The 26,663-nt window shown below is 42.5% G+C and overlaps 1 protein-coding gene across 3 annotated transcripts in view; it reads left to right on the top strand.

The window, feature by feature from the left end:
• Positions 1 to 25,807, top strand: part of LOC122548767 (protein THEMIS3-like) — a 37,830-nt gene extending 12,023 nt beyond the window's left edge. For 2 of the 3 annotated variants that reach the window (XM_087986675.1, XM_087986676.1), the window contains exon 3: positions 20,260 to 22,754. In XM_087986675.1, the coding sequence (XP_087842801.1) occupies positions 20,260 to 20,516 (257 nt within the window). In that variant the 3' untranslated portion in view covers positions 20,517 to 22,754. Of the gene's footprint in view, positions 1 to 20,259; positions 22,755 to 25,376 lie in introns of those variants that run through there. The other variant, XM_087986677.1, reaches the window with a different exon arrangement.
• Positions 25,808 to 26,663: the final 856 nt, after the last annotated feature.

Raw genomic sequence — 26,663 nt, forward strand, 5'->3', positions numbered from 1 at the left:
ATAGTCCAGAAGTCACAATACAATGTAGCTCAGAAAGTCACTGTCCCTGCGTACAGTGCAAGCTGCACAGACTTGGCATAATGACTTTTGAAGCTCCACATCAATGCCCATGGCAGTGAAATGTTAAAACCTGACTCTGGTACCTGCACTTCATCCGTAAAGTTGCACGCTAGTTTTATATTAATGTCAAGAGTGTCTTTTTCATTGTGCCATGAACAAAGGATGTCAATGTCCCAGCATTGGAAGGTGTAACTGCACCACCTCCATCTCTCATTCAGTCAGGTTTCCCACTGGTTTATATAACTATAATAAGCATTAATCTGAACCTGCAACTGAAATGTTTATTAGTTGCACTTCAATTATCATGAGGAATTTTTTTCTATCCCAGTAAATAACTCTATCATATTTAACTTTGTTAAAGGTTAAATATTAAACGTTGATCACTAAGTTATGTTAAAATTAATGGGATCGGGGGATCAAGAAATTGGGTTTAGTGAGTCTTAGCAAGATTTTTCATAATCTTTACACTGCTAAATAAATAGGGAGCAAACGGATTATTGCAATAATACTTAAATTAGCTTTTAGTGTTTATTATAATGAAATTCCAGCCCTAATATGCATGTTTGTTGTAAAATCTGATGCCCATTTTCTATTTCAGAATTGTGCTTGCTTGTTGTATGTTGATCATGAATTGATAAGCTCAATTAACTGGATGCTGGTTTCTAATACATAGTGATGCCGACAACATTGGTTCAATACCTGTCCTGTTTTAGGTGATAGATGGATGGAAGGGAGGAGAAAGACAAATGGAGAAACAAGAGAAGAGGGACAGATAGATGGTTTATCCAAACATCATGAACACTGATGATGAGATGATACATGCAATCACAATTCAAAATAGTTATGGCATTGCACTGGATCTCCTAATACTAAAGGGCTTGTTTTTAAGAGTGAGGGGTTAATTAATTGAAGTGTGTAAGATCCTGAATGGTCTTGACAAGGTGTACATGGATAGGTAATTTCAGAACTAGGGGACAAAATCAGGTTCAGCCCTTTAGGACAGAGATCAGAGGAAACTATTTTCTCTCATAGAAAATATGACTTTGCAACTCTGCCTCAGAAGTTGGAGGAGGCAGGGTCACAGAATATCGTTGCGGTAAAGGTAGATTGATTTCCCCTGACTAACAAGAATCTAAGATTATCAAGAATGGACGGGAAAGTGGAATTCAGAACAAGCATATCAGCCATGATCTTATTGAATGGTGGAGCAGGTTTGATGGGCTGAATGGTCTACTTCTACTCATGATTTGTATGGGAGGGTAAATCTCCTGCTCACTGTTGCAAGCAAGCAATTTGTGAGAAAAATCCTGGTGGAAATCTACAAGAAATATTTGGTTCATTTTCTGAGCAGACAGTATGGTTGGAGATAAGCGATCCCTTGATGAAGGCTTAGCAATTTGCTCAACTAGTGCTGCACAGCCTTATGGGTATCAGCTAGTGTTTGTGTCTGAGAACTCGTGGCAAAACATTTTCTGAAATACTTAGGATGATACTGGAGATGTGAAGAGGTAATTATGATGATTGACTTGAAAGAAAGCTACTATTTGATTCACCGGAACCAGAGGATTTAAGAGGGACGCTATTATGTGTTCAAAATTATAGAAGAGTTTTGAGTGCAAGTTATGAAAGATTATTTCAACCGCTTAGTCAGTCAACTGGAAATTTATGGCTAGAATTTTTATATTTGAGTCAGGAATTCAAAGTCTGACCATTTTTCCTACAACATATCCCTATCTCCTATCTAAATTTACATTCACATCTTAGTATAAGCCTCAGGAGAGACAGGGTTGGGCTGGAAGCAGGGCTGTTGCTTCCTGAGACAGATCTTAAGCAAGAGCTGGCTATTTTGAAAATCTGTTTTCCTTTACCAGGATATTGCCATAAACTATTCATTACAAAGATCCTTGGCCCCTACACACTTTTCTTCCCACTTCTCCATGTAACCTCCATACCCAAAGTTTCCTTATTATGAATGGTACTTCAATCAAAGTCTCTTGACTTTATTTGTTTATTTACGGCTTGAAATAATTGTGCTGAATTTCTGTTTATTTTGCATGTGAAGGGTCATGTACTTCTTTGCTGTTCCTGCTTCTGTAGCACACCCTTTTCCCAGCCTTCTATAATTTCCTAGTTTTGTTCTATTCATATTTCTTTACAATGCCATGTATATTAAAATTTCCTTCTGAGAGATCTAAAGGGAAAACTGTGCCTTCAGTTGCTCATGAACTTCTAAAGCTGCATATGCAGTAAACCCAACTACCTTTCCCTGCCCACTACCATTTCCTCATTACACATTCCACCTCCCTGTGGTTTCTCCCTAGGTCTATCAGTTTTAAGAGAGCAAAATGCCACTTCTTCATTCGTTACTTCTCCTGTTGCCTGAATTTCTCTACAGCAGTTTGCACAATTCAAATTAAAACCACAGTGGGAGTCAGTGAAGTCTGAGACGACATTGAAAGTGAGGCAACTTGCTCATCCTCACTTAGCTATTTCCTTCTACAGAATGTTCTTCACTTTAGCAGACAATAGGAGGCAGGTCCCAGCTATTAATTATTCATCGCACCTCAGTGTAGAAGTGCATTGTTCAATTTTAACAGCCTCACACAACTCAAAATTAATACGGAGATTAGATGCTAGAGAAGAATAAAATCCCAAATTATATCCATACATCAATTATAAACTGGAGCACACGTCAATACTTTTACACAGGAACCTGCTATGTTCCACATATAGGACTTGGCAGCTCTGAGTGTTAAAATGTGATGTACCTATGTTTGCATTTTCTTTCAAGAAGGCTGGTTCTGACTGGCAAGTTGCAGATACTAAAAGGATGTATTTCTGAGCAGCAAGAATAAAGCTGCTACAAGGTTTAAGTGAAATTGCGAAGTCGAGACTAGTGCTTATATGACAACACTTAATCCATCGAGGTAAACTGTTAAAATGACCTGATCTATTGCTGGGTTCACATATTAGAATGTGGTCTAAACACTATATTAAAATAAAATGCTATGTTCAAAAGCAAGTTAATATAATTTTGCCAATTTGTGGAAAGATAAAAGTCATTGTTAACCCTAGGGTTTAGATATGGTTGCTGGTTGACTGCATTAGGTGGATTTAAGTTATTTATGATAATTGTGGTTCTTCAAAACCATTAATTGCAGCAGTGAACATTATTGGAATGCACTGATACAGGCATTCTTCTCTGAATCTATCGAAAAAATAATTACAGAAAGAAAATAATTTGGCTCATTAAATTCACACCAACTCTCTTGCTCTTTCTATGTACAAACAGCAAGGATTTGATTAGTTGCAGGTCGGGAAGGCAAAACTGACAATTGGATGTCCAGTCTATGCAGCTCATTCTAACTGGAAACTTTGTTTCAATTTGAGTGGGAGCTCCCATAACTTATTGTTCCTGATTTTATTTCAGTGAATCTTCAATCTACCTTTTGTGTGGCTTTGGGGCCACATTTCCAAGATTTCATTGCCTGCCCCACCCCACCTTCAGCCACTGGTCAGACTTCACATGCAAAGGCTTTTAAAAAAGTTTTAAACAAGAGGGAGAGGAGTTGCGAGGATTTTGTTTCCACTCAGAGAATGATGGGAATCTGGAACTCGCTGCTTGTAAGGGAGATAGAGGCAGAAAACCTACAACATTTAAAAAACAAAGGATAAAAAAGAGGATTACTAAGAAGGAAATACGCAGAGAAAAAATGAGGTACGAAGGTAAACTGGCTAAAAACATAAAGGAGGAAAGTAAAAGCTTTTTTAGGTATGCGAAAGGCAAAAAAACTGGTTAAGACTAAAATTGGGCCCTTGAAGACAGAAACAGGGAAATATATTACGGGAACAAAGAAATGGCAGAAGAATTGAATTGGTACTTCAGATCTGTGTTCACTGGGGAAGACACAAGCAATCACTGAGGTAACAGTGGCTGAAGGACCTGCACTTAGGGGAATTTATATTTGCCAGGAATTGGTGTTGGAGAGACTGTCAGGTCTGAAGGTTGATAAGTCCCCAGGGCCTGATGGTCTACATCCCAGGGTACTGAAGAAGGTGGCTCAAGAAATCGTGGATGCGTTGGTGATTATTTTCCAGAGTTCAATAGCTTCGGGATCAGTTCCTGCGGATTGGAGGGTGGCTAATGTTGTACCACTTTTTAAGAAAGGTGGGAGAGAGAAAGCAGGAAATTATAGACCAGTTAGTCTGACCTCAGTGGTAGGAAAGATTCTGGAGTCTGTTATAAAGGATGAAATTACGACACATCTGGATAGTAGTAACAGGATAGGTCAGAGTCAGTATGGATTTATGAAGGGGAAATCATGCTTGACTAATCTTCTGGAATTTTTTGAGGATGTAACTCTGAAGATGGACGAGGGAGATCCAGTAGATGTAGTGTACCTGGACTTTCAGAAAGCTTTTGATAAAGTCCCACATAGGAGGTTAGTGAGCAAAATTAGGGTGCATGGTATTGGGGGCAAAGTACTAACTTGGATTGAAAGTTGGTTGGCTGACAGGAAACAAAGAGTAGTGATAAATAGCTCCATTTCGGAATGGCAGGCAGTGACCAGTGGGGTATCGCAGGGATCAGTGCTGGGACCGCAGCTTTTTACAATATATGTTAATGATATAGAAGATGGTATTAGTAATAACATTAGCAAATTTGCTGATGATACTAAGCTGGGTGGCAGGGTGAAATGTGAGGAGGAAGTTAGGAGATTACAGGGTGACCTGGACAGGTTAGATGAGTGGTCAGATGCATGGCAGATGCAGTTTAATGTGGATAAATGTATGGTTATCCACTTTAGTGGCAAGAACAGAAAGGCAGATTACTACCTAAATGGAATCAATTTAGGTAAAGGGACAGTACAAAGAGATCTGGGTGTTCTTGTGCACCAGTCAATGCAGGTAAGCATGCAGGTACAGCAGGTAGTGAAGGCGGCTAATAGCAATCTGGCCTTCATAACAAGAAGGATTGAGTATAGAAGCGAAAAGGTTCTTCTGCAGCTGTACAGGGCACTGGTGAGACCACACCTGGAGTACTGTTTGCAGTTCTGGTTTCCAAATTTGAGGAAAGACATTCTGGCTATTGAGGGAGTGCAGCATAGGTTTACGAGGTCAATTCCTGGAATGGCGGGACTACCTTAAGCTGAAAGACTGGAGCGACTGAGCTTGTACACCCTTGAGTTTAGAAGACAGAGGGGATCTGATTGAGACATATAAGATTATTAAAGGATTGGACACTCTGGAGGCAGGAAACATATTTCCGCTGATGGGTGAGTGCCGAACCAGAGGACACAGCTTAAAAATACGGGGTAGACCATTTAGGACAGAGATGAGGAAAAACCTCTTCACCCAGAGAGTGGTGGCTGTGTGGAATGCTCTGCCCCAGAGGACAGTGGAGGCCCAGTCTCTGGATTCATTTAAGAAAGAGTTGGATAGAGCTCTCAAGGATAGTGGAATCAAGGGTTATGGAGATAAGGCAGGAACAGGATACTGATTAAGGATGATCAGCCATGATCATATTGAATGGTGGTGCAGGCTCGAAGGTCAGAATGGCCTACTCCTGCATCTATTGTCTATTGTCTAACATTTTGATGTGCACTTATGATACCAAAGCATACATAGCTGTATACCAAATCCAGGGAAATGGGATTAGAATACTTAGGTCCTTGATTATGACTGGCACAGCTTTAATGGGCCCAAAGAGCCTTTTTCTGTGCTGTATGTCTCAATGACTTTATGACTGAAGGGATATGAATTTCTCACCAAGTAACAAAATAATCATGTCATTCATGTTTTCAGACTTTATTGTAAATCATTAAAAAATTTCTTATAGTCAAAAACTAATACATGAACCCATGAAAAGATTACTTTCCCATTCACTATGTTTCCATCAAATGAATGGAGCAGTATGACAAAAATCGTCAAATTCAGTCCAATAGTCATGAACAGAATGATAACTGATTTTTTGCAAAAATAAAATCACTGTTCCTAATGCAATCTGCAATAGCTGTCCAACTTGTGAAGGTAAATCAATCTTCTCTGACTATGACTCTATGAATGAAATGTGAATGGTGAGAATAAGCAGCTTAGTGGTCGTCAGCTTCAAGGCTAATGCTGTTTCTGAATTTTATAAAGATCTCCACATTTGTCTCCACATGGGTTGCCAAAGCCCAGATCTCAAATTGGAGACTTTGGTTTGCAGCTCCTAGCATTCTGTACACAACTGAAACCCACCAGAGTTCATTTCTCCATATTCTCAGCAGATACAAAGCCTTGTAGATAAAGATGCAAGTTCTTCCAGGCTATTCAATAGACTCTTCTTCCTCTTCCAACAAGGCAAGTCTTCAAGTGACCCACTTTAAAAGTCCCTTTGCTGAATCTCTGGAGTACTGCTGGAATTCTAAGAAGTCCCTTTAATGTCAATCAGAGAATTTGCTCTCACCAGACATTTGCATGATGGTTAACACACAATCTTTCTCTCCACTTGGTACTGTTTTCAGTCTTCCACTCCAAATCTCGCTGTCTGTCTAAGGGTGTTTGTCCAACAAGGCCAGTTGCCCTCTTGTAATCAAGCTGCAAAAACTAGTACTGGAGTTTTGATAGGTTTCAACCTCGGTCTTTGTCTTCCTGATAACAAAATCATCTGAGCCTGTCTCAGTATGATCACTATCCCAAATTTCAGCAGATTATATTTCACCTGATATTAAGAACTAAGTGCCTTGTAGAGTCTCACATTTATAACAAACTTATTCTAAAAATCACAAACATTTTGAACCTTCAATTGTCAGAGAAACTACCTAATGCTACTGCATTAGGAGCATAGTGGCAATGTCACTGGACTAGTAATCTAGACATCCTGACTGGCGCTGCATTGAATGGAGTTCAATCCCACTGCAGAAACTGGAAGAAATTAAATTGAGTGAATAAACCTGAAATGTATTGCCTGTCTAAGTAATAATGATCATAAGGCTTTTTAATTCATTTGGTTCACTGATGCTTTTCTGGGAAGAAAATCCGCTTTTGCACTGGTCTGGCCTACATATGACTCCAAACACATAGCAATGCATTTGATTCTTAACTGCCCTCTTAAATAACTTATCAAAAACTATTATAGAAAAAAAACAGTGGCCATGCCTACACCACACAGACTACATTGGTTCTCAAGTGCAATTAATGTTGGGCAATAAAATGCTGGTCTTGCTGATGATGCTTGGATTCCAAGAATTAACTTTTAAAACTATAGCCTCAAGACATGAAATAATCCAAATGTGGCCAAACAGATTTTTTCCACATTCAAAATCACTTACAGATAGTGAGGTCTGCAGATGCTGGAAGTCAGAGTCGATAAAATGTGGAGTTGGAACACCTCCCCTCCTACCTCCATCCAAGGCCCCAAACAATCATTCCTAATCTGGCAGAGATTCACCTGCACTTCTAACCTGGTGTATTGTGTCCCCTGTTCCCGACGTGGTCTCCTCTACATTGGAGAGACCAGGAGCAGACTCAGGGACTTGTTCGTGAAACATCTGGGCTCTGTATGCTCTAATCAATGCCAATTCCAGTTCCCAGCCATTTCAACTCCCTCTCCTACTCCTTTGGCGACATGTCCATCCTGGGCTTCCTCCACTGTCAAAATGAGACTACACACAACTGGAGGAACAACGCCTTAAATTCTATCTTGGGAGCTTACAGCCTAATGGCCTCAACATAGACATCCACTTTCGAAATCTCCCCACCCCGAATCTCATCCCATGCCCAGACCTCCCTCTCCTCCCCACCTTGAGCTGCCCTAACCTAACCTGTCCATCTTTCTTCCCACCTATCCATTCCACCCTTCCCACTGTCCAATCACAATAATCCCCTACCTGCATTCATCAATCGCTATCCCATCTACCTTACCTCAGCCCCATTCCCTCCCTCTATTTATTTCTGAGCTCCCTTCCCCCTCCCCAGTCCTAATGAAGGGTCCTGGCCCAAAAGGTTGACTTTCCTGTTCTTCCAATGCTATCTGGTCTGCTGTGTTGTTTCACAATTACTTACTTATTTCTCAAATCTGCCATGATAATTCTGTCTTAAGCTCTGGGCACCTTATTTAAGGAAGGATGTTAAAGCCCTGAAGATAGTGCAGGGAAAGATTTAGATACAGGAAACGATTAAAGAAACTGGGCTTTTTCTCCTTGGAGAAAGTGAGGTCGGCAGGTGCTGGAGATCAGAGTTGAGAATGTGTTGCTGGAAAAGCACAGCAGGTCAGGCAGCGTCCGAGGAGCAGGAGAATCGGCAGCATCGAGGAGGAGAATCTTTGGAGCAAAGATTAAATGGTGACTTTATTAAGGTGTTCAAAATTATGAACAGTTTAGACAGAGTAAAGAAGGATATTCTGTTTCCACTCGTTGATATGTCAGTAAATGCAAGATTTTCAGCAAAAGAGCTAGGAATGGAATGAGTGGAAACTTCTTTACTCAGAGAGTTGTTAGGATTTGGAATGTGCTAGCTCGGACAGGGACGGTGAATTCCACAGGAAGTTTGGAATGAAAGCTGGATATATATTTGAAAGTGATGTATTTAGAGGGCTAAGGAGATAGGGCTGGAGAATGGGACTAGCTGGGTAGCTGTTTTGGGAACCAGTACAGACTCGATGGATCAAGTGGCATCCTTCTATACTGTAAACCTCCATAATTCTATGATTCTGTATTGAATAATGCAATACACTCAAAGGACCAAATGGTCTACTCTTACAGCTATTCCCCAAATTGAGGCGCCCAGGATCAAATTCACATCGTGTTCGTTTGTTTCCTTCACCTACCTTCACTCACGTCTTTAAAGATTGATGTATTTATACTTCAGATCTCATTTCTTCTCTGATTTATTAACATGTACAATCTATTAAAAATGAAGAACTTTGTAGCCAGGTAATATATTATTATGCAATAGTTTAAAAGAGACAATTAAGAAAACTTGGCTCAGTTTCATCAAGTTTGACAGTGATTTCCAACCATATATGAGTCAGATAGAGGCAACATTCTCTTCCTCCTGAAGTTGTAAATCAGACATTGTAATTTGTTTGTTTTTCTTCATAATCATTGAGAAGGCATTTTTACTGCTGCTGGTATCATTCACATAAATGGTCCTGTTTTCAACTCATCTGATGAATTAGCAAGTTTATTGAAAGTCCCCTGATAGCTATATCTTAAAGTGAATCCAATAAGAAAGAAGCAAAGATGACAAAGGTTCCACTCTTTGCCCATTCTGCTGATCAGTAGTCTGGATTTATCCTGGCAGTGCAACACCCGGAGTTAACATTTGCAGCGAATTAAATGCATTAAAATGCAACTTCGGTGCAAAAATTCTAATAAATTATTCTGTACACCTTTACATAAGGTTATTCTGGCACTCATATTACTGGGTTAATAGCTGGCATACTTACCACTTCACAAGTAAGCATGAGGCTTGCTCCTTTGAGAAAGAGAACTATTAACAGTATTTGCTCTACCGTTTGTTGACGGTTTAAATGGCACTCACTCATTTTGAAGGTTACACTTAGGATACAGCTTCTCCAATATGAAAGGCCTTCTCAAGCAGAATGAATAAAATGTTGAGAAATCTCAGAACTTCTTTCGAGTCACATTCCCGAGATAACTGAAGGTTCTATGAGGTTGACTCAACCTCACACCTTTAATGCATTGTCTGAGCTGAGATGTTACCTTTTTTATAAAACCTTCAGTTATCTCAGGAATGTGACTTAACAACAATTTAGGTTTGTTTAACATCAGATTAGTTGCATGACACTATGACCTTGTGCTATAAATTCTGTGTCTTATGATCCTGCTCCACTAGCTGCCTGATGAAGGAGCAGTGCTCCGAAAGGTAGTACTTCCAAATAAACCTGTTGGACTATAACTGGTGTTGTGTGATTTTTAACTTTGTCAACCCCAGTCCAACACTGGCACCTCCTCATCGTAGCTATTACAAAAAGATTGAGGAGGCCAGAAAACTGCATGATTTGCATAAATGAAATAGAATTGCCAAGCTGCACTTCCAGTTTGTGAAACTCTGCACAAGGAGCTTTAATTTGCACACTGACATTCGGTTTGGGTTCCACAAGGGCCACTCAGCTCTGACCCTATTACACTTTGTTTCAAACATGGACAAAAAAGCTGAATTCCAAAGGTGAGGTGAGAGTGACAGCGTTTGACATCAAGGTTGTATTTGACCCAATGTGGCCTCAAGGATTACTAGCAAAACTGGCGTCAATGGAAATCAAGGGGGAAACTCTCTACTGGTTGGAATCATACTTGGCATGCAGGAAGATGGTTGTGGTTGTGATTGTTGGAGGACAGTCATCTTGGCTCCAGGATAATTCTGCAGGAGTTCTTCAGGGTATTATCCCAGCCTAACCATCTTCAACTGCTTCATCAATGACTTTCTCTCCATCATAAGCTCAGAAGTTCGCTGATGATTGCATAATGTAGAGCACCATTCACAGCTCTTCAGATACTGAAGCAGTCCGTATTTGCATGCATGAAGACAATATTGAGGATTGGGCTGTGAAATGGCAAGTAACTTCACACCATACAAGTGCCAGGTAATGACAATCTCCAATAGCAGACAATCTAACACTGCCCTTTGACATTCAATTAAGTTACCATAACTGAATCTCCCACTAACAACATATTTGGGGTTATAATTGATCAGGAATTGAATTGATCTAGTTATATAAACATTGTGGCTACAAAAGCAGGTCAGATGCTAGGAAACCTGCAGTGAGTAACTCACCTCCTAAATCCCTAAACCATCCACAAGGTACAAATCAGAAGTGTGATTGAATTTTCCCTACTATCCTGGATGGGTGCAGCTCCAACACAACTCAAGAAAATTGACCCCATACAGGACAAAGCAGCCCAACTGATTAGCACCACATCCACAAATGTCCACCAAGCATTGTTAAATACTATGTTTCAAATCACTTCCATGTAGAAGAACAAGGACAGCAGATACATGGAAACACCATCCTGCACATAACCCTCCAAGCCACTCACCTGACTTAGAAACATATCACTTTCCTTCACTGTCAATGAGTCAAATTCCTAGAATTCCCTCCCTAATGGCATTGTGTGTCAACCTATAGCAAATGAACTGCAGCAGTTCAAAAAGGCAGGTCACCACCACAACCTTCTCAAGTCAACAAGGGTCAGGCAATAAATGTTAGCCAGCTAATGATGACCAAATCCCACATGATTAGAAAAATGTTTCTAATAGCAATGATTCGGAGATGCCGGTGTTGGACTGGGGTGTACAAAGTTAAAAATCACACAACACCAGGTTATAGTCCAACAGGTTTAATTGGAAGCACACTAGCTTTCGGAGCAACGCTCCTTCATCAGGTGACAATCACCTGATGAAGGAGCGTCGCTCCGAAAGCTAGTGTGCTTCCAATTAAACCTGTTGGACTATAACCTGGTGTTGTGTGATTTTTAACACTAATAGCAATGATAGTATTACCTGTGGCTCAGTCAGCAGTATTTTCATTTTTGAATCAGAAGACTGTGGGTTCAAGTCCCAATCCTTAAGCACAAAATCTTGACCACACCAATGCAGTACTAAAGGACTGTTGAAGGTGCTGTCTTTTCTCATGTTAAATTAAACCAAAGACTTGATACTCTCCTAGGTGTATATAACAGATGTCCCATAGCACTTTTTTGAAGAACACTTGGTCGAATGCCAAACTTTAGGAATTCCTGAGAGTATGAGCGGTATCCTTCTATATCATAAAGGCAAAGGTGATGGAGGGCCATTCATAAGACCATTAACATAGGAGCAGAAATTAGGCCATTCAGCCTATCAAGTCTGCTCCACCATTCAATCATGGCTGATAAGTTTCCCAATTGTCAAAAAGTGTGATGCTGGGAAGGCACAGCCAGACCAGCTGTGTTTTTCCAGCACCACACTTTTCAACTCTGATCTCCAGCATCTGCAGTCCTAACTTTCTCCTCTCAGATAAGTTTCTCAACCCCCATTCTTCCACTTTCTCCCCATAACCCTTGATCCCCTTAAGTGTGAATATCTCACTCTGGTTGGAGTTTATCTCCTGATGTACACATAAGTCCTCATCCTGCCTTGGTGCCGAGTCACACTAACTGGGACTTCGATTGATGATTATGTTGGCACAATCTCAATTTAGCTTGAGGGACCTTGTTCTTTGTAAATTGGCTGCCACATTTCCTGCATGAGAATACCAACTGTACTTCTGAAATACAAGTACTGTGGCTTGTTATATATAAGGGAACGTAAGCATTCTCTTAAAATCGCACTATTAATAAGGGGTTCATTGGTTAGACAGCTGCAGCATACACACTCTGGACTCTCAATACCTGGTTTTGTACAATCTCCAGTCTGTAATCTTCTGCTGCCACCTACTGAAATGCTGCACCAACATCACTGTTAAAAAAATACTTCAGATTGCCAGAACATTTTTAACACGGTCTATTAATATGAGGTGCACCCTGACCATTGCTTTCGGAAACAGATGTTCCGAAGAAAATTACTTTGTCTATTAAACGATGCTGGTAGCTTAATAAAAAAATAGACCATCTAAGACAGAGAACAGCAAAATTCTAATATCACCAGCACCTTTTTAAATTCAGCATACAAACCTAAAAGGTTCTAACCCTTTAGCCACCAGGTTCTCTGAATAGGCATTTATTTCAGACAACCAGTTCCAACAACATGAACAACTTGCATTTATATAGCACCTTTAGAGTAGGAAAAGGTCCCAGGATGCATCAGATCAGCATTACCAAGCAAAATTTGAACCTGAGTCATAAGAACAAATGTTAAGACCGATGCATTAAGATGGATTGCATGAATAGCCAAGGTCTTTTCCCTAGGGTGGGGGAATCCAAAACTAGAGGACTTAGGTTTAAGGTGAGAGGGGATAGATTCAAATGGACATAAGGGGCAACTTTTTTAAGCAAAGGGTGCTATGTGTATGGAATGAACTGCCATAGGAAGTGGTACAATTACAACATTTAAAAGTGTGATAGAAAAAACCGTTAACGCAGATCAGAATGTGCTAGACTGTTTCGTGCGCTAGAGGTGGTCACGTGGATACTGTTTCGTGGGCAAAAGGAGGTCACATGGGGTTAGACATCCGGGAACGCGAGAAGGCGGAGAATGGAGTCAGATCAACACCCAATCAGAAGACAATCCCACCTCAGTGATTGCATGACGTTCTGTACTACATAAAAGACTGGGTCAGGGACAGGAATGCGTCGGACTTCGTGAACTGACACACTTTGCTCTTTGTCAGGGACGGGAAGACCTAGACCCAGAGCTCTGTATACTTTATCCACTTACTGCTAAAATAAACTAAGAGTTTGAGATCGAATATCTTCTCCTATTGCTTCATTGAAAGAACACGCAGGACTCGGCTCACAAATAGAGGAAAGTAAGCTGGTAGATTGAGCCAAAGTCCAACAATTTGGTGACCCCGACGTGATGAAGACGGAGAAGTGACGGAAAAGAGAGAAAAATAGAAACAACGGACAACTGACGTCTGATGACAACAACAAGCGGCACCGCATAGAAAGGTGAGCAGACACCTGTTTATATCGAAGTTCTGTAATTGGAGATACCAAATTGATTGTTGTCATTATACTGCAAGTGTCCTAGTAATAGTAAGTGGATAAAGTATTGATATAATACGTACGGGTTTAAAGTCCCGTGGGGTTAGAGACCCCATAAAAGCAACAAAGTACATAAGTGTGAGGAGGTTTAAAGTCCATTGAGCAGGATCTCATAAAAGCAACACTCACAAATTTTGGTTTATGATTGATGTGTTGTAAGTTTTAAAATTATATTGGGGAACGTACGGAGGGTGGCAGAAAAGCCAGTAGTGTCTCGGAGACAAAGATGGTGGTGTCTCAACGAGAGAGAGTCGGCAGTGGAAACCTAATGGTGACAACGAAACTGCTAATAATTCTCACTGAAAGGGTCAGTTGCTCGGGTGCACTCCATACAAACTGACTGGCCACCGGATTTGTCTCTGATTGGGTTGGTTGCTCGGCTATATTACAACCAAACCAACTGACTACTGGACGGGAGGATTAAAAAAAACATATAAAATGGAAGGGGAATTTGATAAAGAGTGTGAAGAATACGGAGGATGTTCTTCCAACTTAATGTTGCCCGTAAAACAACAGTGGGGTAAAGCCAGAAGTCAGTTAGTCAGTGGGCTCGCAAAGAACAAACAAAATACAATGATGGAGAAATATGACAAGGTTTGGGAAGAATTACAAAAACAGGGCAAAGTCCCTCAGTCCCTAAAGATGAGGAGAGGAAGAAATTGTCGCCATTTTTAGGAAAAGCAGAAGAGCAAGCTAAACTAGAAGTAGAAGAAGTTAAAGAAAGGGTCAATATTGAAGTTAAAGAAAGGGTCAATATTGGTTAGAAGAAAGTGGACGAAAGAAGGCAAGGAAAGAGAAGAGAGGAGTATTCATCTGCACAACATGACGTTAGCCTGTGTAGCGGTAGAAACATTACAAAAGAGAGTAGGTGGTACCTCTAAAACAGAACTGGTAAAGGAGACAGAAAAGGCAGGGCCATCCGTGCCATTATATCCTAAATTGCCTGGGGTACAACCACCGCCCCCATATCCTGTAACACAAATGCCACTCATGTATGTTCAAGAAGGGGTGTTAGATGTGCAAGAAGTAGGAACAAGAGAGTACAACGTAGCAAAAGAGAGACTGGCGGAAGCAGTAGAAGAAAGCATCAGAAAAGTAGAAAAACTAAGACTAGAAGCCGAACAGACAGTTAAGGAGGCGGAGGAAGCAAGCAGGGTGATAATGACGCACAGCAGAAACAAAGAACTGCCGAAACAGGGGAGACATTCATCAGTGCAAGAGCCAGATGCTCACTCGACACTGTATAGTGCTGAGAGTGAAAAGAGGGGAAGATTACATGACTCAGGTCAGTTACTAGATGACGGGTTCTCAGACAGAAGAAGAGAGTTGAGGGAAGAAAGAGACAGAGAGAAATTGGATGAGGAGGCATCTCAAAATAATACGAAATTGAGGACAAAGAATCCCTGACAGATGATGAACCACACACCTACCCCGTCACTTTCACAGGCTCACTCACAATGCACATGGAACACGGCCCTCCACTGAAGCCCCTACCTGAAACAAGATATAACCTGCGTCAAAGAGACACATTACGACAACCCATAAAGTATCAGCACCACCAAATGCCATTAATTTACAGAGGCTCCTATATGGGGGATGTTTATCAGTCCTTTACATTTACTGACATGAACTGCATCCTGGATAAAATGCCCCCACCCACGGAGGGAGGTGGGCCCTGGATGACTAAATTTTGCCAATATACACTAGGCCACAAGTTAGCTATGGGCGACTGGAGAGCATTGTTGGGCAAGCAATTGACTATGTGGGAAATACAGCAGATTGAAGCTTCTGCGGGGACCACATTACTACCTGATTCAGACCCGTTCACGCAGCATGCCACCTGTGTGGGAAGGGCAATGAGGGATAGATTTCCGATTCCACCGGGGAGCGATGCACTCACTCACCTTCACAATGAAGGATGGTGAGGATATGCCTGTCTTTTTGGCCAGATGTAAGGGCACGTGGTCAGATACTGCGGAGAGCCATCCAGGGTTGGGTCAGCTACAGACTACGTTATTTAGAAATGCCGTTATGGCAGGGATGCCTAAGGAAGTAAAAGAGGCAATGGAGAGTAATCCCGACATCCCAGGTTGTTCTGCAGAACAATGGGAAAAACACTTGACGCACCACATGAAGCGCCACAGGACAAAACAGGATGAAGATAAACAGAGCAACGAGTCAGCTCAAGTGCAGTTGCTGAAGTTACAGCTCGATGAGGCTAGAAGGAAGGCTAATGATACAAAGAAGGCCTCCCAAAAGACGACTAATCAGATAGTTCAGCAGTCGTTGCCACAAAACAACCTCCTGAGTCTAGACCCAACATCTTAATGGATGCCATACCACCCCCACCATGGGGGCAGGCCTATAGACGTAGCAGGAGGAATGCTTGGTAGAGGAAGGGACCGTAGAGGACTCAGAGGTCAGCCAACCAACACCTGTTTTGAATGTGGCCAACCCGGGCATTGGAGAAGAAATTGTCCCATGCTGTGGGCACCCCAGGGAGGCCAGGGATCGATCCGAGGACAGTATGTCCACTCAAGTCAGCCTCCTTCTCTACAGGCTGTTCAGCCTTACCAAGCCCCAAGTGCAGCTGCAGCCCCGGTGCAAGGTCAGTACCCCCAAACCATGCCAGAAGGGCAGGGGTACAAATATTGACGGGGCCCGAGGACTCAGGGACATGCGGGGTTGGCAGACCCCTACATGCAAATGAGAGTAATGGACAAGAATCTGTCTTTTTTGGTTGACAGGGGTGCAAGATTTTCTACCATCACTTGTGACATACCTCGGTCAAGCATGTCATCCTCCAGTGTCCAGTTAGTAGGGTTCTCAGGTATACCAGAAAATCTGCCTTTGACATCGACACTGATCACATCAATGGCCGGACAGACCTTCCGTCACCAGTATATTTCATCACCTGCATGCCCTGTCAATCTGATGGGCCACGACTTGCTGGTGAGATGCAGGGCCTCGGTTCTGTGCGGACCAGACGGACTGGTAGTGATCTTTCCGAATGGCTACTCTGTCAACTGTTCCATGACAATGATTCACTCTGGATCCCAAATGATGTTATCAGCGGACACATCACCAACGGCAGAAGGACAGTGGGCAGATATATACTGGGGACTCCTAGAACCCGAAAGCAGGCAGAACAACGGCATACAGTCTTTATACAACCAATGGTGACCCTGGGTTCAGATGCTGCATTCCTATGCTCCTCCTGCAGATCCCCTCCATGTTACCCTATATTATGATAGAGACGACAATGAAATCTATCAGCATGCATTCTATCAGCACCTGGAAGGGACTCATTGGGATATTTCCTCCAGTTGCATTCTGCTAGGGAAAGAAGGTGTGGCGGGTGTTGTTGAACTAACTGCAGAACAGCTGGAATGGTATGAGATGTCTGAAGAAGCTATACCTCATGTCACATTGGCCGTGCATGCTAAACATCAGGCCAAGGATCTGGGACCTATGTCCAAACGTTTGATGGCGCTAACTGATTGGGTTTGGACTCAGCTACCCAGTTTACAATATTCACCATTAGAGGAAGCCTACAGAATTATGTACAGGACAACTGACAAGGTACTGGTGGAACATAGGCAGATTGAAAGGTTTCACGGCAGGGAAAAAACAGACCATCCACAGGCTGCAGCGATGCTTGACACTCTACCAGATACCTTGTGGTCACCAGGTCCAACGGACGTTGGTCACTGCAAACACGTTACACCAATCACATTCGATTTAATAGACTACACTCCGATTTGGCAGAGACAATACTCACACAAATTAGAGGCTGAAGCCGGCATTGCCGACACAATTGAAGGATTGTTAGCAGCAGGGGTGCTAGAACCCTCCCGGTCAGCCTGGAACACTCCTATCTTACCTGTAGAGAAGCAGAATACAGGTAAATATAGGATGGCGCATGATCTTAGATGGATCAATAGTGTTGTCTCTACTCCAACAGTTCCAGTTCCAAACCCATACACTGCGATGTCTGTGCTGACCCCTGACCATAAGTGGTTCTCGTGCATTGATCTGGCCAACGCGTTCTTCTGTTTGCCCCTAGCTGATCATTTGAGGGACATTTTCTCGTTCACCTACAAAGGCCAACAACTACGTTACACAAGGGTCCCTCAAGGGTTCATTTTGTCGCCTGGGGTATTTAAATCAGGTACTGAAACAGCAGTTGAAGGACCTGACACTCCCAAAGGGGGTGGTATTGATCCAGTATGTGGATGACATTCTTCTGGCAGCACCCGACCATGTTTCTGGCAGCCACAAAGTCGTTGCTGATTCACATGTATAACGTCGATTTCAAAGTTTCACGGGCTAAATTGCAATGCTGCAGACAAATGGTGTCTTTTCTGGGTAGAGTTATTTCCGCTAAAGGAACAGGTGTGTCTCCGTCCCATAGATCCTCCATTATGCATCATACCAAACCAGTCACTGTAAAAGACATGCTCTCATTTCTTGGGTTGGCAGGATACAGCAGACAATTTGTTGCATCATATGGGGAGCTCACTTTCCCTCTGAGGGCCATGGTAAATGAGCAAGACATGAGAAATTTGTCGGCCCATTTGCAGTGGACCACGGAGGCAGACGAAAGTTTCATATCTCTCAACAGGCCCTAACGCGGGCTGCTGATTTAGCGGTCCCGGATTACAAAGAGCCATTTTTCCTCAATGTTTCTGAAAAAACACACTATAAATGGTGTTCTTTTTCAGAAAAAAGCAGGAGGCAGGCTGGTGCTGATGTAAGTAAGTGTTATCCTTGACCCAATAGAGGACAGACACCTGCCATGTACAAGACCTGCAGCAGGGGTAGCAAAAAATTCTCCAAATGGTAGCACATATAGTCATGGGCCATTCACTAACACTACCCACGACACACAGTATAGTGGCCTACGTGAACTCAACAGCCTTTACAATAACGTCACTGCGGCAAACCAGGTTAGAGGAAATCCTGAATGCACCACATATAACTTTCACACACGAAGGAATCAACATGGCTGACAACATGGGAGAAGGAGAACCACACGTGTGAGGAAAAGGTACAGAGAGACGTCAAAGTTAGGGCAGACTTACGGACAAAACCACTAGTAGACCCAGAAGAAGTGCTGTTCACAGATGGTTGCTGTTACAGACATCCAACTGAAGGACTTAAAGCAGCCTATGCAGTGGTGCGACAGACAAGTGAGGGATTTGAGGAAGTGTTGGCAGGAAAAGTGACAGGCAAAGAATCAGCCCAGTTGGCTGAACTATAGGCAATGATAGCTGCGTTAGAATGGTCAGAGGGAAAAAGAGTAAACATCTACACCGACTCTGCATATGTGGTAGGGGCTATACAGGTAGAACTCAGTCAATGGATCAGAGCAGGATTCTTAACAACAGCAAAACCCCCAATCAAACTTGAAAAAGATGTGAGAAGATTAGCGGTGGCCCTAATGAAACCTGCAGAAGTGGCGGTGATCAAGTGTAGAGGACATGACAAAACTGATACAACAGTAGCTAAGGGCAATTAGGAAGCAGACTTAGCAAAAAAAAAGCAGCAGGATATGCACCCCAGTACATAATGATGCAAACAGAGAGAACGGTGTATGACCTGCTGCCCGCCTGCGATGCAAATGTGTTAACAAAAGAGCAGCAGAAAACCTCTCCTCATGAACTGACAGTATGGAGAGAGAGAGGGGCCACAGAGTCAGAAGGGATTTGGAGGTCACCGGACGGTAGACCAGTGCTACCCCCAGGTTTGATAGCTTCCATGCTTCAGGAAGCTCATGGATTGACACACTGTGGAAAAACGCAGTTGCAGAGGTATCTGACACATTGGTGGCATCCGTTCTTGCCAGCAATGATTGAAAATTACATCAGAGGATGTAAAACATGTACAGAATACAATGTAAAAGCAACAGTGAAACCACACGAGGGAAAATTCCCTCTCCCAAGAATGCCAGGTCAGGAAATAGTGATTGACTACACTGACATGATAGAGAGAGTAAACGGATACCGGTGCCTTTTGGTAGCAGTGGATGCATACACTAGTTGGCCAGAAGCGATACCTGCGAAAAAGGAAGACGCAAAAACAGTGATCAAATTCTTGATAAACCAATACATTCCAATGCACGGGTTTCCAAAGAGAGTCAGGTCAGATAATGGTACACATTTCAAGAACAAACACATGCAAGAAGTTGAAGCAGCTTTAGGACTGAAACATGCGTTTGGAACAGTGTACCATCCTCAGTCACAGGGAAAAGTGGAAAGAATGAATCAGTCCATAAAAGGAAAAATAGAAAAAGCGTGTGCACAAACAAAGGTAAGCTGGGTGGATGCCCTATCCTTAACTTTAATGTCCATTAGAAGCTCAGTAAACTCTATCACAGGGTTCACCCCTTACGAGCTAACAACAGGGCAGCAGTTCCCGGGACCGGGAGCTGGAATACAGATGTTAGAGGGAGGAGGAGCCTCTCTAAGGTACAAACCTTACTATGACCAGCTAACAGCTTTGGTGTCAGCTTTCTCCAAACAGGTTGGATTGGCAAAGGGAGACCTACAGAGCCAGGCGCCATCTACCACAGACTGGGTCCTGCTGAAGGTGATCAAACGGAAGTGGTCGGAGCCAAGGTGGACAGGACCTTACAAGGTGGTGGAGGGGACATCTCATGCGGTCAGACTACAAGGGAAAGGAGAAAGCTGGTACCATTGGAGCCAGTGTGCAGCCACAGAACCGCCAACGAGAACTCTAGAACAAATAAGAATAGAAAGAGAGTAGAAGGGTCTTAAACTTTTAACTTTTGCAGGAAGAGGGTCCTGGAAAAAGGGGGAGAGGTTCTAAAGATCTCCAAGAAAAGGTTTTTCTGGAGAGCATAAGTGAGGACAGGACCGGAACACAATATTTTGTTTAAAACATAAAGGAAAGTTGTGTAAAGGACATAATGTTCATCTCTGTAAGAAGCCCATACGACCCTAGGCTGTTGAGGTTGGGAGATTTTGCTATTATTTTATGTATAAGTGTTATGCCGCTGTTAATAGGGGTATCAACCATGAGGGACAAACACACAGGCGAGCGAGAAAATCCCAGGAACAAAAGATCAACAGGACAAGAAGCGGACAAATGTTTAAGGGAGGCGGGGAGCCGGGTACACATCAGACATGATAAAAAGCATGGTACAACATACCAGTTTGACTTATGCAAAGTACTTGACTGTGGCCAAGATACAGGGAGCTGGAGGGGTATGATGTTTATCTTTGCATCTGCGCCATTTACTATGACCCATGCCCATCATGGGATCATGTATTAACATGGACTGGGGTTCGATGGACACCCAAGAAGTCGTCACCCTCGGATAATAGATGGAAAGTTCGAGACCATGTGAGCCTGACTAAGGGGCAACTCGATCATTCCTCAGAACTAAAAAATCCACTCTTGTTAACCCTGACAAGATTCAACATTAACCCTGGTCCCAAAGAGGTACAGATTTACTGTGGGATTGATGACAGAAGCTTTTATTTTGTAATAGATGTAGATCAATCAGGAGTGGATACCATGGGACTAGTGAAGGTAACCTTGGTGGACCCTCCTACGAACCAGCCACAAACCGAAAACACAACAAGTATGGTGGTAGAACCAAGTTCAGGAGTCGTGGTAATAGACTACAACAACCTCACGAGAAGGGACATTATTAAATTAGCCACCGGGTACGGGGATAAGAACCAATGGCTGGAATGGATGACAGCGACCGCAACCTCAATGGTTATGAGTAATTGCGTCGCCATGCAGGCGGACCCTCCAAATTGTACCACCTTAAGTGCTATTTTCCCACCTGTAAAGAATTCCACATTACCTCCAGTGTTTACCCCAAGGGCCAACAATTACACTTGTTTCGCTCAAAGTTCTAATACAATCTTGGGAGACATGCCCGCTGACTGGTGTCAGGACACGACTGATTTAACTGGCTGGCAGAATGCTAGCACAATGGTTTGGGCCAGAGCTGATCTTTTTTGGTACTGTGGAGATAGAACACTGCATGTTAGACCTCCAGATTGGTCTGGAACCTGTGCAATGGTCAGGCTAGGGTTACCCTTATTCTTCTTAGGAGAACGACAACAAGGAATAAATCTGCATGCACGAAAACGCAGGGATTTGTTTGATGTCACTTCTGGCTCAACCACTTACATGGATGCAATAGGTGTTCCCCGCGGTGTACCTGATGAATATAAATTGGCAGACCAGGTAGCAGCAGGATTTGAGAATCTCCCAATTATCGGTGTTCTATTCCCAGTCACGCCGAATAAAAACGTCGACCGAATTAACTATGTACATTACAATGTACTCAGGCTAACCAATAGAACTAGAGATGCGGTGGCGGGACTCTGAACAAATGGCAGCGACCTCATTGATGACAGTACAAAATAGAAGCCCTTAGATATGTTGTTGGCAGAAAAAGGGGGAGTGTGCTCTATGTTCGGAGATCAATGTTGTACGTTCATCCCCAACAATACTGCATCTGATGGCTCGGTAACCAGAGCCCTGGAAGGGCTAAGAATCTTGTCTGAAGAAATGCATGAACATTCGGGTATTGACAACCCTCTAGGAGGCATTTTCGACTCATGGTTTGGGAAATGGAAAGGATTAATTGTGTCTGTGTTTATGTCCCTCGGTATGATGATTGCGTTAGTGTTGTGTGGATGTTGTTGTAGCCCCTGTATTAGATCTCTGTTAAACAGGGTAAGCATCACAGCAATTAAAGGAAAGGCTCCCCCGCCCTACCAGATGTCACAGATGGAGATGGAAACCATGGCTCTGGCAAGAAGGGAAGACTATGCATCGGAGAGCAAATGTGATGTATAAAACTGGTTTGTTGGTCTCATTTTCATAAGACCAAAAGGGGGACTTGTAATAGAAAAAACCGTTAATGCAGATCAGAATGTGCTAGACTGTTTCGCGCGCAAGAGGAGGTCACGTGGATACTGTTTCATGGGCAAAAGGAGGTCACATGGGGTTAGACATCCGGGAACGCGAGAAGGCGGAGAATGGAGTCAGATCAACACCCAATCAGAAGACAATCCCACCTCAGTGATTGCATGACGTTCTGTACTACATAAAAGACTGGGTCAGGGACAGGAATGCGTCGGACTTCGTGAACTGACACACTTTGCTCTTTGTCAGGGACGGGAAGACCTCGACCCAGAGCTCTGTATACTTTATCCACTTACTGCTAAAATAAACTAAGAGTTTGAGACCGAATATCTTCTCCTATTGCTTCATTGAAAGAACACGCAGGAATCCACTCACACAGAGGAAAGTAAGCTGGTAGATTGAGCCAAAGTCCAACAAAAGGCATCTGGATGGGTACATGATAGGAAGGATTTAGAGGGATATGGGTCAAATCTCTGAGAGCAGAGATTACTGACAAATGGGACTAGATCAGTTTAGAATATCTGGCTGGCATGGATGAGTTGGACCAAAGGATTCATTTCTATGCTGAACATCTCTAAATAAACACCTACCTGCTGAAAGGTTTTAACGCGTTAGCAGGCTTCCCTAATAGTCACAATCTCTCTAATGAAGCAGATTTTTTTTTGTTTTGATAGCTTCCAAAACTTGCACTCTGCACAGAATTGGTTGGGGCTGAAGAGGAAATTCAAATTTCCTCATATTTGAGGCCTTGACCTCCAGTTTGCATGGTCATCGCTCAAGGCCTTCCCAATGAATGAAAATAACAGACAAACATAATACAGGGTCTGAAAGGCACTGCTAATTTGAAATTAGGACCCTATGTCACCCAATGCTAGATTTGAAAACCGACAGAAAATGGGCCATTGAACTAATTTATGCTGTGCATGTTGTCATGAAAGGATGGTATGAACTGGCAAAGCTTGGGAGGACAGCCAATTTTCCCCAGTATCCAAGAAAAGCCCATCAAACACATGATACTCAATATTTTTGTGAGATATACAAAACCAAAGAGGAGTGCTGCCTGCTGTGTGCTGTTCACTGCACTGATATTATGTTCTGAGATCATGGCCAGTGTGAATCGACCTCTTTGAAGCCAAACTGTGCTGCTCACAATCTTCTATTGGCTAGTCAAGCGCGATAAAATTACCTTGGAAAAGGCATTTCTCGGGATGCTGAGGAGTGAGATGCACTCGCAGTTATTGTAATTCTCTCCATTGTCTTTGTTCTTGTATAACATGATACCTTCTGTAAATCTGTGTCCTCTGGGTACGATCCATGCTGCCAGACAGTTTCTCCTGATGTATTTAAACAATTACCATGATTTTATGGTCTTCTATTAGATTTACCTTTAAACTTACGACTCTAAATAAAACAACTCCTACTCCTCTCTTAGTACTGCAGATGCTAGAAATCTGAAATAGCTTCAAGTCATATAGGACTTGAAACATCCACTCTGTTTCTCACTGCACAGTTGCTGCCAGATCTGTTGAGTTTCTCCAACACTTTTTGTTTTTATATCAAGTTTGCTCATCTCTTCACTTATCTGAAGTTAAAAATAAGGTGTCAAAGTTAAAAATCACACAACACCAGGTTAAAGTCCAACAGATTTGGAAGCACTAGCTTTCAGAGCTGGTGTAACCACCTGACGAAGGAGCAGTGTTCCGAAAGCTAGTGCTTCCAAATAAATCTGTTGGACTATAACCTGGTGTTGTGTGATTTTTATCTTTGTACATCCCAGTCCAATACCAGCCTCTCCAAATCATAAGGTGTCAAGCTATCAAACAGGACTTTTGTGACAAACAGCAGAAGCAACAAGTAATAGACAGAGCTAAATGAACACCATACATGGGAACACCACGACCTGCAAATACTTACCATCCTGTCTTGAAAATATATCACCATTCCTTCAGTGTCACTGGGTCAAAATCCTGATACTCCCTCAACTAAGGCATTTTGAGTCTACCTACAGTATATGGACTGCAATGGTTCAAATGGCATCCTACCATCACCTTTTCGAAGGCAAATAGGGATGGGCAATAACTACTAGCTTAGCAACATCCACATCCCCATGAAAGAAAGAAAAAGCTTCTCATCCCCAGTGTGCTTGAGGGAATCTATAAAATTTAAATGTTGACAGAATATGACATGATTTCTTCGGTCAAACATGATGCCAGTTTGATATGATCTGAGTGCTGAGATGATACATTATAGGATAGCTCACATAACATATACCAGAAAGATTGGTTTCTTGACGAGACAGATGTCTTTAATTTTATTAACATCATTACTTAAATTGGTGTAATATCACAGATTTTCACAACATCCAGACTTGTATTACATAGACATAACTGACTGACAACACATTATACTTACTCCATTGCACATAGAGAATGGCTGATAGTGTGGTGGGTAACCTATACTGGAATATCACAAATCATAATGCGTTGTAACAGTCTTCAAGATATACTGCCTGTCTGGTCTATTAAATGGTACAGCAACCCTTCTTTTCCCTTTAAAAAGGGAACTTTTTTCAATAATATGTACAAGAATGCGTATAGATACATTGATTCTACTCATTTAGGTAATGGTTTGGCGGGGTTATGATATGGTAGTATCTAATAGAAAGCTGAACAAATTCAGCATGTCCACAATGACTTTTACTAATTTTTATAGATGCATCATAGAAATCATCCTATCAGGATGCACCACAGCTTGGTACAGTAACTCATCTTTCCAGGACCACAAAAAATTAGAGTTGTGAACGCAGCTCCATCACGCAAACCAGCCTTCCATCCATTAACTCTGTCTATACTTCCCGCCACCTTGGAAAAGCAGCCAACAGAATTGAATACATCTATCAACCTGGTTATACTCTCCTCCATCAGTAAGAAGATACAAAAGTTTGAAGACGCATACCAAGACATTTAAGAACAGCTTATTCTCCATTGTTATCAGACTTATGAACAGACTTCTCATATATTAGAGATGATCTTTCTCTGCACCTTCTCTATAGCTGTAACACTATATTCTGGATTCTGTCCTGTTAGAAAGTGAACACTGCGGATGCTGAAGATCAGAGTCGAGAGTGTGGTGCTGGAAAAGCATAGTCAGTAAGGCAGCACCCGATGAGGAGAATCGACGTTTCGAGCATAAGCTCTTCATCAGGAATGAGAAAGAGCTTATGCTCGAAATGTCAATTCTCCTGCTCCTTGGATGCTGCCTAACTGGCTGTTTTTTTCCAGCACCACACTCTCGATTCTGTCCTGTTCGTGTGGTATAATTTCGTAAGGTATGATTTGCCTGGATAGCACACAAAACAATACTTTTCACTGTATCTCGGTGCATGTGACAATAATAAGTTATAATCAGAATCAAAATCAGTTATCATAACTTGGTGGTTTGGCCTCACTCTGTGGTCTGCTGCATGCCATCATGGATAGAAGTGTATCATTTTAGGGAAGTGTGATTGTGTTTAGTTTAATAGCTTCAGTATCCAAGTCATCATTCTGTGTGACAGCTGGTTGATTGCACATAGATTGGGTACTTCACCAATTACATTTTCTTTACAGGACTTGACCAGTGTTCCTTAGTGTCAGATGACCTAGGCTGGGCATAATGACATATCATTTTTCCTCGAACCCATAGGTTTGTACAAAACTCTTGCTCAGTGGTTAGCACTGCTGCCTCACAGCACCAGGGTCCCAGGTTCAATTCCAGCCTCGGGTGACTGTCTGTGTGCAGTTTGCAAATTCTCCCAGTGTATGCGTGGGTTTCCTCCAGGTGCTCCAGTTTCCTCCCACAGTCCAAAGATGTGCAGATCAGGTGAACTGGCCATGCTAAATTGCCCATAGTCTGAGTTTCATTAGTGAGAGGGAAATGGGACTGGGTGGTTTACTCTTCGGAGGGTCGGTGTGGATTTGTTGGGCTGAAGGGCCTGTTTCCACACTGAAGGGAATCTAA

The sequence above is a fragment of the Chiloscyllium plagiosum genome, unplaced genomic scaffold, assembly GCF_037043375.1.
Source record: "Chiloscyllium plagiosum isolate Xiang-an unplaced genomic scaffold, Cpla_swu_hap1 HiC_scaffold_4, whole genome shotgun sequence".
NCBI lineage: Eukaryota > Metazoa > Chordata > Chondrichthyes > Orectolobiformes > Hemiscylliidae > Chiloscyllium > Chiloscyllium plagiosum.